We start from the raw sequence: 16,242 nt of genomic DNA on the forward strand, positions 1-16,242 counted from the left end.
TGAATCAATATGCAATGAGAAGATTAAGACAAGCGAACAAGAAGAATAACTTCCTTATTAGCAAATTTAATTCAAATACTAAGATAATATGAATGAAACTTTAATCTCAATACATGAAAAGAGTTTCGTTCACTTCTAGTAAAGTTTGTGCTAACATCTGGTTGCACGGGTACTTGAAGATAGCCAAAGGATTTTAAAAGCTGCACCTCAATTGTAAAGTGTTTATTACAAAGGAATCATATAGTTCCTAGTGAAAAGTACAGGAGAAGTCGACTAGTTGGAAGATCTTGAGATCAAACAATCTCCAAATAGAACTATTGCCATTAGAGCTAAAGCTTTTACATCCAATAGAAATGTTTTTCAATCATTTTAGATAAGAGATTTCAATTTCAACGAAGCACACAGTAACACTTACAGATGTGAAATTTGAATGCTTTATTTCTGTCAGAAATTTGCACAATGCATGACATAGCATCATGTCTTTAACAAACACGAAAATACAGGAGTCAATTAAATTTCGTGAGACACTGAAACCTGTTCAAGAATCAATGGATTTTTGTTCAGATATTGAACCACTAAATATAACATTACAAAGGGAAAAGATTTTTTTTTGGAAATCAATCCTACAAAACCTTACTACCGAGTGGATGGCCTGACTATTTCCACCTAATATATCAATTTGCAGATGTAGATGGAGCTTCTCAATAATACAATCAAGCTCATTCATTATGTACCACCCAACTCTCAAAACTCACTGAGACATATAGCTAGCAATTACTGTCAACAATCAAGGGGGAAGATCCATTTTAAGCAGGAGCTGCAACCTTTTCCTGTTCCTTCTTAGCAGCTTTCAAGGGCTTTTCGTCCAATACGATTGGAGGTTTCTCAATTCCTTGAATATCAGTTATCCTTAGCTTTGTCAACTCCTGAAGATTCAAGCGAAATTAATATCAATAATCAACAATTTTTTTATAAAACTATGTCTGATTATATAATTGCTTTTCAACACACCTGGCGATGCCCTCTGGTTCTTCGGTAATTCTTCCTTCTCTTTTTCTTAAAAATGATTACCTTTGCATCTAGTGCCTGATATGAAGGAAAAATGAGCACACATGCAAGTGGATCGAAAGAAAGAATGACAATTACACTTCAATTCATCCCTCAGGCTCTCCATGTTGAAATGAACTTTTATTCGCGTTGCGGATAAAAGAAATTCATTAAGACAAAAGACAAGTCAACTACAGAGTTAGGAGGATAAGGGATCCTACTTACAAAGTATTAAAAAAAAGAGGGCAAACAAGAAAAAAAATCAATGAAGCAAGGCAACCCAAATTTTTGACATTTAGAAACGAACTTCTACATTTAACATCTTTAAGATTACATTATAATGTTTGGTTGTTTTTACTTTTTACACTTCAGTATTATTATTTAAAGTACTAAGTTTTTGTACTCTAGCTTAAATTTTAGCACGTTGGTGCAGTTAATTTTGACCTGGCCAGTCCAACAAGAGAACTCAAGACCTAGCCACTCATCCAGTCCAATTGGAGTTCTGAGCAATTTTTCAAATCAACCCATCCAGACCCTGGTTTATGGTATTTGCATATTAACAATCTATGTTATGTTTTTCTCCTTCTTGGTCTAGGTTTTTCAGTTCAACTGCTCAATATGGCAATATGCAATTGGATCGTTGACCCAGTCACCCAGCCATTTGACAAGGCCAAGCTCTGGTCCAGGTTATACAACTATGGGTTTTAGATTTTTTTTCACACTTACTTCTCTTGAGCCGCTCTGTATCTACATATTCATGTTTCCAACATTCTATACACAACTTCCTTTCCCCTTCTTGTATTGCACTACCATGAACAATCATAGACCTTTTGTTTTCATTATACTTCCATTTCCATAAGGTCCTTCTTGAATCACTCCGTACATTTCTACACATTTTGGGCTTAACATGCTCTATTTTTCTCAAATTTGGTTGTTCTTCGTGTGGGTGGTTATTTGAGGTAAATTTTTTTTCCCAATATGTTTTGCCAGGAAAACATAAGGAGACTGAACTGAACACTGCCATGAACCAAATTTCAAAAGCTTTATCAACGCATGAATGGTTTTATATTATATTTCTAACAAACACTTTGACCTATGCCTGGTTATACAAATTCAATAAAAAATCCCTTTCATAAACAAACAGTGTGCAAAATAAAATCAACAGTTTGTTATTTTCTTGACTAGTTTACAGGTTATCATATTATTAGAAGAAACTTGTATGCAGATACATGAATATAATGCAGTATAATATACCAAATTTGACTGAAATGGGAAATTCTACACTTACATGCTCTTCGACAACAGCATGAACAGCTGCATCTGGCACTGTGGGTCTGCCGATAATTGTCTGAGTAGCAGATCCAAGTAGCATAACTTTGTTCAGAATCAACTGCATTAAGCAAAAAACAAAAAAAAATATTCAATTAACCAGCACAAAAGATTCCACAAGAAAGAAAATAACAAATAGCAAGTACACATAAAAAAGCCATCGATTAGTATACAATAAGAAAAGATTACCAACATATGTTGACACAGATATACTGCAATAGTGCAATCGTATAGTGTATCTAGAACTAGGGAACAAAGGGCTTCTAGATAGAACTATCAAAATGGTGACAAAAAATTATACACAAACATGGGCAAACATCCTAAAGTGATATTCTCTCATCCTCCCCACAATATGTACTATACAGACTTTCTCCCTAATGCATTCATTCCTAACTCTACCTGTTTTGGAAAGTGCAAATATCCATCCTAACATTCTCATCTCTACAACACTGAGCTTATTTTCTTGTTGCTTCTTCACCATCAATATTCTGTCTCAACAAGTATACAACAAGCTTGAGAGGTACGCTTTCTCATTAAATAGCACTTAAGACGTTCTTTTATTCCATCCACCATGCTAGAATCCTATGATTTACTTCTCCCTCCATCCCCATCATAAAAAAAGTCACTTCCCACTAGGTAGAGAGTACAACTCCAAATCCAACAATAATTTGAAACAAAGTCTGATATAAAAACTAAAACTGTTAAAATAAGAATTAAGTATTACTCCCTCCGTTCCTAAATATAAGACCTAATTTCAAAATTTTGAAGTTCCTAAATATAAGACCTAGTTACAATAATCTAACAAAAGGTTTTGTACTCTTCCATTTTTACCCTCCACATTAATTATATGTTTTCAATTCCAAAGTTACCACCTACCATTAATTACTACTAATCCAACTAAATATGACTTTTGGGATATCAATGGTGAGTGCATAACAAAGGTTAAATAAGGAAGAATGTATGCTTTTTTAAAATATCAATACAATAATTAGTCACATTAAGTGCTTCCTTAATAAGCGCAATTTTTTGGAATAGGTCTTATATTTAGGAACGGAGGGAGTATAAATTAAGAGATTGCCAAAATACATGACTCATTATCTAAAAAAATCACTCAATTATTATCTAATTTTGAAATTTGAAAAAGATTCTCAAAGTCTTCATATATATAGGGGGCATATCAAGTGAGATCAATGGTTATTATGAGAGATGAGAGCATCAAATCATGACCATACAATTATAAATGGATGGTTGAGCAATAAACATTGCTCTCACTTGATACCCCCCCCCAACACCCACACGCACACACAGTACCCAAAGTGAGCAACTAATAGCCCTTCATTAAGTAAGCACCACTTCTAAGAAATTACTTTGAAAATATGTAAGTAGTAACATCATTTACAGTAGGAACAAGATGACAACAAAAATTCAGCATATGTATTACCATTGCCAAATTAATTAGGGAAACCTAAAGCAAAGGGTTGGAATTACCCAAGTCCTAAGATAGAATCTTTTAAACAAGCACTAAAAGAAAAAGTATACAACAAAAGATTTATAATTTTGAAAACTCCCTAATACTTAAGGTAATGTATTTCTCATGCTAAATAAATACAACAATAATGGCTCTCAACTATTCAACAGGCTGTCCCAATAAATAAGAGACAGCAGCCTCTTGAAACCAATGCAGTAATATTATTGCTCGTATCGTGATCCTTGTCTCAATCAGTAGTACAGTAACAGAATCATGTTACTAATACTATGGAACTGGATATATACACAGGTAAGGTTACAAAAGAATTAGTCACACATGAGTCTTCAATTTGAAGTTTAAACCAATAAAAGTTCCATAAACACCCCATGAGCCATGAAGTGTACCAATTTGGAACAAACCCTCTACCTAAAATCCAACCATACTCTCATATACACATGCAAGCAAGCAAGAGGATAACTCACCTTATCATTCACTTCACAAAATTTCAACCTCTCAGTGAAAATGCTGTCCCCATTGCTCACTTTAAACTGGTGCGAACCAATCTAAACTAATCAAAAACAAAACACAAACACAATTACTAAAAAGATGAAACCAAAAAAAAAAAACAAAACAGCAATACCCAGAATCAAACAAGGTTTGCAAATTGAACCTGAACAACAGCAAAAACAGGCTCATAGGGTTTAAACACCCCATCCTTCTCGAGAAGAGGACCCTCCACTTTGTACCCAATAGCCGCCGCTTCTGCTTCCTTCTCCTCCGCCGTCAACACCTTCTTCCCCTTTGACCCACCAGCAACATAATCACCAACATCATACTCAACTTCATCTTCATCATCTTCCTCATCAGAATAATCATCTTCATCTCCATCGTCATCTTCACTGTTTGCACCATTTTTGACGTGATCGTCTTGTTTGGAGGTGGAGAAATAGCGTAGGTGGCACCATTGTGCAAAAGCAGAGATGGGTCTGGGATTGGTGGAAATGGGTGAGGAAATGGCGGCGGTGGGAAAAGGGCGGAGAGAAGGTGAAGAAGGGTGGGTGAAGAGGAAGGTGGTTGCGTCGTGTGCTTGGCGCGTTAACGCTTGCAGGCACCGTCTATACGCCATGGATGGAAGGTGGTGTTGCAGAAGAAGGTGAAGGTAACGAACGAGCTAGGTTTAAACACTGTCACTCTTTTTCTCTCACACACTCTTTTTTTTTTTGTCACAATGAATGAAATTGGGCCATGTTCAAGAAACTTAGACCCAATGCTATGAAGCTAAGCCCATCAAGAATGACATGGGTTTTATTCATTCTTGGGCTGAAAAATAGAAGGCAAAAAAGAAAGGGGGATTTCATAGATAAAGAAATAACAAGTGAGAAGGGAATTTCCAGATACGCATAGATAGAGCTGGGTAAGCGGATTGAAGTCCGCGGACCGGCCCACGAGACCGCGGACTCGTGCGGGTTACAGCCCAAAAAATAGAGGACCGTTAAAATGCAGGCATACGCGGAGCGGGCTAGTGCGGGGCGGGTCAATGCGGGGCGGACCGCAGGTCATCGCGGGGCGGGCTTGTGCGGGGCGGGCCTACGTGGGGCGGGCAACCCGCATACCCAGCTCTACGCATAGAAGACTCATCTGCGACTGCGAAGCTTTGTCGAGCTAAAGCATTAGTAACGGTGTTCTACTCATGGGAGCGTGTAAGAAAGCAGACCTCCCATTCCCATCTTAGTGTATCCATGATTCTCACAATATTGTTCTTCAATCAATGATTATTCATGAATAAGCTACTATGCAGCTTGCAATTTTCATTGCTTTCAAACGAGAACAAGAGAGGAAGAAATGGTGAAAGAAATTAAATTGAGTGCAAACACTTTGAATTGATGGTCACATCCTTTGATCATTGATTTCCAGTAGTGAGCCAATATCAAAAGAATAAAAAATTAGAGAAGGAGGGAGTTCATGACACATAGAGAGAGGAGGTGAGCACAAGGGTAGAAGAAGAGAAGAAAAAGAATTAGCTTCATTTCATCCAAGTCAGCATGTTCTTCTTATTTAATCCTTGCTATGCTCAATGAATTTGATGTGCTTGATTTCATAATGTTGTTGAATCTATTTGAACATGATAGACTTGAACTCAAATGCTGCTCCTCTAAATCAATGTTAATTCTATTTAACATGGAGATGTATCAAAGTGAACAAGAACAGTCATGTTGAAAAAGCTTTTCCCTTTTATCCTTTGTAATGTTTCCTACTGCTGCTCCTTTCTCTTACAAAGTTTGGTTTCGTTGAACTTTCATCATGTGTTGTAAGTTGTAACATAAAATTTAAAATCACCGTCAATCAAATGAGGCATGAAACTGTGTAGAATTCAAAAATAAGTTCAGATATAAAGAAAGGAGAATAAGAATGGAAACACCACCCTTCAGAACAACCCTCAATCCATCTCAACAAGCCAATCCCACCTTCAACACTCGGTGGCGACTAGGGTGGGGAACTTTCATAATGGTCCACCGGTGGACCAAGGGTCATAATAGTAATTTATAAAAAAATAAAAATAAAATTGTAAATAAAACCCTCTTTCCTCATTCCTCACTTACTGTTCAGAGAAAGCCAGAGACTATGCCTAGGTGAGCAGGTGAAGGCGGCAGAACGGCGGAGGAACGACGGAGGGTGGCGGAACGGCAAATTGGTTGGGATTTGAGATCCATTCATAATGAGATCCAGAAAAACCCCTTACTTTTGCTCTTAGCCAAAGCCATGTCCTGAATTGCCCAGATTCAAAGATTTAGTCCACCTCCACTACCTCACCTCTGAACACAGAATTATTTCTGTGATACCAGATTGCACATACAGTAGCAATCCAAATCAGAGCCATCGACTTAGGAAACCCATTTAGGATCCCTCAAAATAATATTCTCTCTCACCTTAATCAACCAAAAAAAGATGGAACTTTAGCAGAAACGAAGAAGAAGATGAACAGAAGCAAATCATAACTAAAATCATCAATTAATTCACTAACCCAAAAATCGAAAAATTTACATAAAGATGAAAGATTTAATTTTTATTACAGAAGATGAACAAAAATAACAACAGGCGACGAAGAGGTGAAGCTCCAATCTGCATGTCACTTATCTGCTGCCGGAAGCTTCGATCTAGTGCTTGAACAATTGATCTAGTCGTGGAAACCTCCTATCTGACCGTGGAAACCTCCGATTTACCTTGTAAACCTCCGTTCTGGCTTGTGAGGTGGACAGATCCGAGTAGAGCCTCACTTTCCTCTGCAGCACTTCGTAGTGGCTCGTGTGTTTGGGGCTGCAGGACTCGTTGGAAGAAGAAGAAGAAGTGGTCGTGCTGCACAGGAAGGAAAAAAACGAGAAGATGGTGGCTGTGCTGCGGGCTCGCCAGAAATCGCCTCCGGCGGCGGCTCACGGCGGCGGAACGGCAAATTGAGTGAGGGGTTTTGTTGCGGATGATGAGAGGAGTGTAACAGTGGTGTTGGTTTCTCCAAATGTTGAGTGATTCGCCGGAGATCGAGAGTTGAAGGGGCGGTGGTTAGGGTTCTGTCTTCTCTGTTTTATGTCGTCCATGGGGGGTGGTGGTGGTGCGGCGGTACTCGTCCATGGGTGGTAGGTAGTGTGGCACGTGGTGGTGGCGGCTACCATGTGAGGAAGAGAAGAAGGTGTGATGATGATGGTGATGGTGCTTTGTTGCAGAGAAAAGAGAAAGGTTCAGGAGAAGAACGTGAAATGTTGGGAATTTGTTTTATTTTTTAATTTTTAATAATAGGAAAAAATATATTACACTTTTACCCTTTTATTATCCTTTCAATCCTAACCATTCATCTGTAGAATATTCTTTGATTCGAAGATCTGACGGTTTTAAATAGTGGTCCACCGGTGGACCATTATGAAAGTTCCCCACCCTAGCTGGCACCTCAACACTCATACTCAAAGTCCTTGCCATGATTTCTGGACCACTGTAGTGTAACCCAAACCATCATGTTATTAAGTTATAATTTCTATATTTTATTTATTCATTTATTTTCAACTCATTTATCTCCAATGTAATTGAATAATGAGTTATTTAATCTAAACTTTCTCATGAATAATTTAGACAACTCATTTTTTTATAGTTTTTTTTTTTCTCTAGCTTCTCTTTCTTCCCGCAAGAAAAAAATATACGGCACAATAATTGCAGTGATGAATCCACCGACATGTTATAACTAGTATGTAGCCCGTGCAATGCACGGGTGATTTTATGATTAAAAAATTTAATAAGGGTTTTAATTTTTGTGTAGTGGTTAGATATTTTATAATATGTTTAACTTGATATTTAGTAACTGGTATAGATAGCATAAATGGTACTTGATGAATTAAAATTTTCAAAGTTCAGGGCTCAAACTCTATTGGTATCTAGATGCTCAACAAAAACTTGAAATTTAATACAATAAGATTTTAAAATTTTCACTATTTAGATTATTCACATTTAATTATCGTTTTAGGTTATAAGTGATACATTTTTTATCCCCTTAAGCATGGTCTCGAGTTCAATGTCTAGTTCTTTCAATGAAATAAAATAAATATAGTGAATACTGATAGCATGCTATGGCAGTTTTCAATGTGTAGTTCTTCCAATGAGATAAAATAAGAAACTGAAACTTTCTTTGACACACTACTACAACCTACTTTTATACTCCATCTGTTTCTATTTATAAGTCACAAATAACTAATTCTCTTAGATTAAGAAAAGTAGTTAGTAACAATAAATTTGTAAAGGAAATGATTAGTTTTTCTAGACTATATCCTTATTTACTTTCCTACGATTTTCTCTCTCCAAGTTAATATTCAAAAAGTTCATAATCTCTTTCATATTAAATATGAGGGTGAATTTGGAAAAATTATTTAATGCTTCCTAGATATTAGAAAGTGACTTATATTTAGGAACAATTTTTTTTTTTAAAAAATGTGACTTATACTCCCTCCGTTCCCATATATAAGTCACATTTTGAGAAAAAAAAAATTTCCAAAATATAAGTCACTTTTTAGATATCTAGAAAGCATTAAATTCAGTTTTCCAAATTTACCCTTATATATATTCCTGCTTATCATTCCCCATGCCACTATCATTTACCACTAAATTTAATTACTCCATAAACTAATCCAAATTTTCACAACATTTTGACTTGGTGACCGAGACAATTAATTGGCACAAGAAAAGTTAGAAAAAATTGATGAATTGAGGTGTTGTTGCTCTCAATATAAGTCTAACAAATCAAGTGTGCATATGTACACACACATGGAGTCAGATAAAAACAAAATTGGTGGGAAAATTTTTAGTATAAAAATTTCATTTCAAAGCTTGGATGAAAATTTTGGTGTTGGAGGGAGTTTTATTTCACATGATAAATTCATATCTGATTTTATGCTACTCAAACTTAAGTTGAAGGGAGTAATGTACAATTAAAACAATAATGAATGACTCATTGTTATATGGAGTAGTACAACTTTAGAGATAGTGGGATATTAATACAATTTTCAGGTAAAGAGAAGAATTAATTGGATTGCTAAACTTTTAAATGGGGGCAGTTTAGGAAAATTAATTAGAAATTTTACAAATTTATTGCTTTCTAACTAGATTTTAACTACTTTCTTAATCTAAGATAATTAGTTAATTGTGACTTATATATGGGAACGGAGGGAGTACTAAGGAACGGAGGGAGTACTAAATAAATATACAAAGTCAATTTAAACATAGATACCTCAAAGTCTGCAATGCTCCATCTATGGGAGATGGAGCAGCACGAAGATATCAATGGGCACATTGGATTAGCTAGTAACGTGCAATTTAAGAGAATATGTACTAATTTAGTGTTCGACAATTCATGTTTAAAAAGTCAAGCGTTAAAGAAAGTTCAATTGGGATCAATTCAACTTATCAAAAACTTCAACCCAACTTATCGTGTATTAAGGAAATGAGATCCTGTAAGAGTTTTTTTTTTTAAATAAATGAAGAAGTATATAATCAGACTTGAGCTAACAAATAAACAGAAAAAAAGGCAATACAACAAATCAGGAACCATATATATAATCAAAACTGATACCAAGCACAATATAAAAAAAAATCCCTTTAATTTTGAGCCTTCAAATTCCAGCTTGAGGACAAATCAACTATGCTAAAATCCTGATCAATGGAAGAAATAGTTGAACTGTCAACCACATTTTCGCTTTCAACCGTATCCCAATAAGCATCAAAGGTAGATTGCTTATTCAATTCTTCCACATCTCCAAGTTCTTAACCCATTCATTGGTTGAAACTATCAATCTTCTTTAGACCTCTTGTGTAACACTGCCACCTAAAAGAATCGTCTTAAGAGCAAGAGCCGTGTCCTCTATTCCATCCATTCCATCCACGAGAGATAGCTAATTCATTTGCATATTGAGAGATAGCTAAGGAGAAAAAAGAAAAACAAGATGAGCAAAAGTGAGCCAAGGTTATATCATCTATGAAGTATATTGGAATTATTAAAATCACAAATCAGATTACTTCCACCCTCACATTATGTGTCTGTCAATGAAAAATTGCATTCACATTGTTGAGATAATGAACTTCACTGCCTAAGCTCATTAAGGAAAATAATATATGTTTCTTTACCACACCATACTTAACAGATAAAGTAACAGTCTAACATACAGAGAAAACAACAACCAAGTTATATCTTGTGAATCATTACATCCAATTACGCAGCACACAAAAGTGTCACAATCCTCAAATTTCATCTTGTTCGTTTTTTAGGTTTTCTAATAATATCCTCACCTGGCAACCAAGATTACAGTGAGCACTAAAAGCTAGGAACCCAACCATTATCCAGCTTGAGCAACAAAGATTGGTGATTCTCAAATTCTTGATGGAGCATAACAATGCTCAAATCTTTCATTCCATACATCCCCAAATTGTAAGGTAACTGCTTATATATATATATTCAAAAAATTGATAACACAGTTAACATCGTCCAAATCCTATTTATCAGACCCATGAGAATATCAAAACACAAACAACTAATTGTTCATATATTCACTTCACAAATTGATAACATAATTAAAAAGAAGAAGAAAAATTCAAGCTATTTGCCAAGAGAAAAAATGAAAAGACCAAATTGTTTAGCACACCATTAATTTCCTGAGAGCCAGCTAGGTCCTCAAAATGTTTGATCCAATCCTCCATCATGAATTCGAGGCCCTTAACAGTCTCATTGTTCTGCTCCCTGATCTTGTTGAGTATAATGGTCCATTCAAACCTCAATCCCCATATCTACATCATAACTTGCATTCAGATCTGAAAACCCATCAAAGATAATGGTGCATTCAGACCCCCATCCAGATATAAACTTTATCAGAAGCAAATTTCAAATTAAAAAAAAAAAAAATTTGAATTGTCACTCACCTTGACTTTAATTATTTTTGCAGTCTAATCTCATTGATCTCATGAAGCTCAATTAGCACAAGCTATTACTCACCTAACATATTACTCACCTGAAATACCAGATGAATGGTTAAGAATTGTTTCTAACAAAAAGGTTCAACAAAGTCATTATCTCATTTTCAACGTCATTCATAAGAAATTTGTTAAGTAGTATACATCCTTGCCTTCACCTCTATTTTCATAGTATCAATTGGAATGGGATATAAATCTCTATCAATAACAACAACTCCATGTGTCCCCTTGTAATAGCACCCTCCGTAAATCTCACCAGACTTATCAGAAACATTGAAATCCTGAAACATACAGAAACACATGGACCGAGGATAGAGCTTGGAACTACAGAGGAGTGATTTAGGGATTTGATTCGGGAGAGTGAAATTGAATCAGAGGAAAACCAAGAGCAGCCTTAGCGCGTGATAAACACGTCTTCAGGAAATAAAAGAGAGAAGGGGTTTTTGTTATTAAAAAGCTGACGTGGAACTTCCTGATAGAGTGTGTGTGGTTTGAGTACCTCACTCTCAAAATTATTAGATAACAGGGTGGATTTTGCCTACTCTTATTATTTTACCATTTACTCCCCATGATTTCCACTAGAAGTCATTCTCATTGGTCGTGCGTTGTATGCAATAGTGGCTTCGTGGCATATAGCATTTCTCTTTTTTTTTATTTAGTGTTGCTGGGTACGTATTATGTATAATAGAATTAAGTGGGTAAAATTATCTAAACTACTGAAAATTTAGAAAGAATTCTACAAGAATTAAGTGGAGGCTAGGGGGACTAAATGAGGAATTAAGATAATACAATGCCCTGTTTCAATTTCATGAATCCTGAAATGGGATCACCCGCTTTGGGTCTGATATGATCGCCCAACGAGAAAGGCCCTGACCCTGCCAAGTCCAACCAAGTCAAAATCAAAAAGAAGAAAGAGAACGAAAGGAATTTAAGGTACAGAGATAAGACCAAAACTTCTTAATCACCCTTGAGTCCTTGACAATAACTTACACACTACCGGACATCAACTTAACAAAAAAATGTTGGGGAGGATTCATGCATATGTACCACTCCTTGTCCTTTAGATGCTGAACAAAGCGTGGCTCTAAACAGAAGAGAGAGTGAGGTAGCGTTTGGAAATCGTACAGAACGGAACGGAACAGAACAGAACGGGAAGGAACAGAACAATAATGTTCATGTTCTGTACACTGTGTTTGGTAAATACATTATGGACAGATGAGAACCATCAAATTAATTACATATATACCCTTATTAATGTTTTAGATAAGTATTTAAAAAACATTGTTTTAGATAGAATAATTTTTTCATATCAACGTTCAAATAAAAGAAAAAAAATTCATATCATATTACATTTTGTTTTATACAGATAAACATAAAAATTCCTTTCAAAAAAAATGATAAACATAAAAATTGGATTGAGTAAAAAGATAACACATTTAAAAAAAAAGAAAAAGATAAGTCAGTTTCAAAAAAAAGGAAAAGACAAAAGACGCTTCTTCCCCAAATTAAACATAACGCTGCAAGCCTGCAACAGCAGCTTCAATGGCCTCTCCCCTTTCATGGTCGTTTCCTCTCACAGCCAAGGGACCTTGCTCTGCTACAGCCACCGGCAAGCCTTGCCTCCATCAAGTCGAGCTCCCATTATGCGCAACCAGTCCGCCACCGGACATCCACCACGCCGCAACAAAAACCATCACGCCCAATGGCTAGATCCGTCGTCGTGGATGCTCAGGCCGCTGCGAACGAAGCCAAATCGTGAACTAGTGTGTTACCTCGATCTCTTCCTGCACCATATGTCCCTCTCCCTTGTGTGATTTGGGCACCCAACAATGCATGGTGGTTCCGCCGTCGAGGTCGGTGACGACGAATGGAGGCCGGCGACGGCGAATGAATGGCGGTAACCAGTGATGGGTGAAGAGGCAATTTGTTTTTGTAAAAAAAATGACAAATATGAGAAACAGAGATGGCTCAATGAGATAGAGAAGAAGAAAGGGTTAAGTTAAGGAAATACAAGAATAGATTCAGGGTAATTTTGTCTTTGTAATAAGTGTTCCGTTCCGTTCTCTTCCGTTCCACCCTTTTTCATGGAACCAAAATGTTCCGTTCCTGGAGCCTCATGTCCTGTTCTGTTCCATCTTAAAAACGTGACAAACGTGGAACAGAACCCATATGTTCCGTTCCGTCCCGTTCAAACATGTATGTCAAACGCTACCTGAGATACATGGAGAGAGAGAAAGAAATATTACTTTTAAAATATAAGTAAAATGAAACTATGATTGAAAAAGTTGTTAGATGCTAAGTTACTCTTTTACAAAATCTAGTAAGAGTATTATAGTAAACCCTATATTAATTTTCATCAATTTTTGTCTAATACATGTATTTTTCGGTGGCCGTTAGGGTGCAAGTGTGCCTTAGGTCTTGCACCATGCAAGAGTAGAAATGACCCATAATAGTGGGTAAGGTGACCTGTTGTTTAAAAAATAGAAGATTACGAAACCACCCTTCAAATTATTCTTTCTCTCTCTGCAACAACCCAGATCTCCTCAGATTTCTCTCTTCCATCTTCTTCATCATCCTCCTCAAGCTCAATCCCCCTTCTCTTTCCATCCCCAACTTGCAAAGCAGGTGGGCCTAATCCTCATATGCTCTGCCTCTCTCCTCTGTCTGGATCACTAAAATCTTCCCCTGGAACCGCGGCGAGCACCGTCGCGTAGCCACCGCCATCGGCGAGTTCACCGCGCGAGGTTCAGCTCCACTCTTCAGATCTTGGATTTCGTCCCCAACCACCACGGAGCCACCGCCGCACGATGATGGGTTTGTGTTTCTCGTTCTCCCCAAAGCTCTGAAGATGAACAAGTTTCTGAGAATCTCCTGGAACGATTCACGTTCGGCGTCGAGCCGTCGACCTCATGTGCCTCGGCGGCGATGGTTGAGTTTATAAAAGAGGAAAGGGAAGATTGCTGGTGGTGGACCTGGAAGGAAAAAGAGGGAAATCTATTTGTGTTGTGTGTTGATCTATGTATTTGTTGAGGTTTATTTGCATCAATTACTACTTGTTGTAATTTGGATTGGCCTAAATACAAGTTTTTTTTAAAAAAATCTAAATACAAGTTACTTGTTCAAGTTTTGGATGAGTCTTATGACAGCAAGTGAATGGGGGCGTTCTTGTTTCAGATCAGTAAAGTTGTGGTGCCCAGATTGTGGAGTGGTTGGTGGTTGTGAATGTTGAGATGAAGAGGATGGTTGTACGGTGGTTTTCACCGTGCCGGATCTCAGTGCCGCCGCCGCCGCGGTGGTTGGCCAAAGATGGCTGCTGCGGCGAGTTTGCCAGTGAAGGAGGTTGTGTCTTTCTTCAAGTAATGAGGGAGAAAGTTAGGGGTGCAAGTGTCATTCACATATTATATTTTAAATATATCTAAATTTTCAGTTTTTAGAAAGTGCCGGTTTCCAATTTTCCCTCTAAACAGATGCTTTGATCTTATTGGTCCTCACCTCTATGGCACCCGTGCAAGACCCATCAGCTATTGCACCTTAGAGCATCTCCAATGGGAGTATGTAATGTCAAATACATACTCTCACCAATATCTATTACCATTGGAGCATATTTTTAATTCCAACATGACTAGTGAGAGTATGTGAGTGTAGATACTCAATCTAGTCATGAAAAGTGTGTTTGCATTTATTATTGCTTAATGTAAAAGGTTTAAATAAAACTTGCAATTAATAAAATAATTTTTTATATAAACTTTTAAAAGTTGTTGGGTTGGAGTAAAAATTAATAAAAAGGTGTAGATGATGTGACATTATTGGAAGTTGTAAAAAGTAGAATGTAAATACTTTAGTGAGTATCATGGTTAAAGATGCTCTTATACTCCACTGTATTTTTCAAGTGGAATAATAGTGTTCCAGCTAGAAACATTTTTGTCCTCATAAGACTACATATACTGGAAAAATTTATTATGGACCACTTTTGTGTGGTGCAAAGTTGCACCACTCCCTTTTGACCCACAATAATAGGTTTTTTTAAAAAAATCAAAAAACATATTTTATTAATCTTTAATTAATTATTAGGTTAATTGAATTAGGTCAAATTAAATAGTCATTAATTAGTTCATCTTCTTCTTTTCTTCCTCCACCCAACAGCCACTGCCACCCTAAACCCGACCGCCGCCACCACAACCCTGAACTCCATCACCATCACAAAATCGAAAGAGAAAAGCTCTGGGTCGTGGATCTTCTCTAAGGCGGTTGGGTGAAGTTGAAATCGAAAAATTTCAAAAAAAGTTGAGACAAGTAGAGGGAAACGACAAGATTTTGTGCCTCCGAAATTTTTTCCAGATCTGATTGCATCTCCTCGGCCAGCGCCAGCCACCTCCGCTTCTCGCGGCGTCTGATTTCTGGGTTAAGACTTCAATCACGACCCACCTCCTTCTTCTCTTCTTTTCCTTCGATTTTGTATGAGTTATGGGTTTGGGGTTTGGATCTGGGGTTTGTGGGGGGTTTTGGGTTCTGGGTGGTGGTGGGTTGGGAGTGGGTTCTGGGTGGTGGTTTGGATCTGGGGTTTGTGAGGAGTTCTGGGTTGGTGGTGGTGGAGGTTCTGGGTTGGGAGTGAGTTTGTTATTCTTATTTTCATTTAGGTGTTCTTGTTATTGTATGCGATGGATTCTTTGAGTTATGTTTCTTGCAGGTGGGCGATGTTGCAATCTCTGTTCCAAATTCTTATTTTCATTTTGTTGTTCTTGTTATTGTTTAGTGGTTGTGGGGGGTTTGATGCTCTAACAGGTTGTTTTATGCGGAGCAAAATTCTGGGTTTGTTATTTGGTTTTTGGAATCTTGGCTTTGTTTCTGGGTTTTCTGGTGTTAGAGAGGAAGTGAAGCTGCAATCTCTTGAGATTGAAGTTGAA

At 37.0% G+C, this 16,242-nt stretch overlaps 1 protein-coding gene and 1 long non-coding RNA gene across 2 annotated transcripts; both read right to left on the reverse strand.

Annotated features, from left to right (window-relative positions):
• Positions 1 to 418: 418 nt before the first annotated feature.
• LOC130714803 (50S ribosomal protein L21, mitochondrial) lies at positions 419 to 5,021 on the reverse strand. The gene is made up of 5 exons (XM_057564751.1): positions 4,515 to 5,021; positions 4,327 to 4,407; positions 2,336 to 2,437; positions 1,012 to 1,086; positions 419 to 926 (listed from the first exon to the last, which is right to left on the reverse strand). The coding sequence occupies exons 1-5, from the start codon at positions 4,968 to 4,970 to the stop codon at positions 807 to 809; spliced, it is 834 nt and encodes a 277-aa protein (XP_057420734.1). The 5' UTR covers positions 4,971 to 5,021; the 3' UTR covers positions 419 to 806.
• Positions 5,022 to 9,850: 4,829 nt separating this feature from the next.
• On the reverse strand, positions 9,851 to 12,186 carry LOC130713955 (uncharacterized). The gene is made up of 4 exons (XR_009011082.1): positions 11,497 to 12,186; positions 11,288 to 11,376; positions 11,014 to 11,179; positions 9,851 to 10,293 (listed from the first exon to the last, which is right to left on the reverse strand). It is a non-coding gene; the product is annotated as an uncharacterized LOC130713955 (long non-coding RNA).
• Positions 12,187 to 16,242: the final 4,056 nt, after the last annotated feature.

The sequence above is a fragment of the Lotus japonicus genome, chromosome 4 (genome assembly GCF_012489685.1).
Source record: "Lotus japonicus ecotype B-129 chromosome 4, LjGifu_v1.2".
NCBI lineage: Eukaryota > Viridiplantae > Streptophyta > Magnoliopsida > Fabales > Fabaceae > Lotus > Lotus japonicus.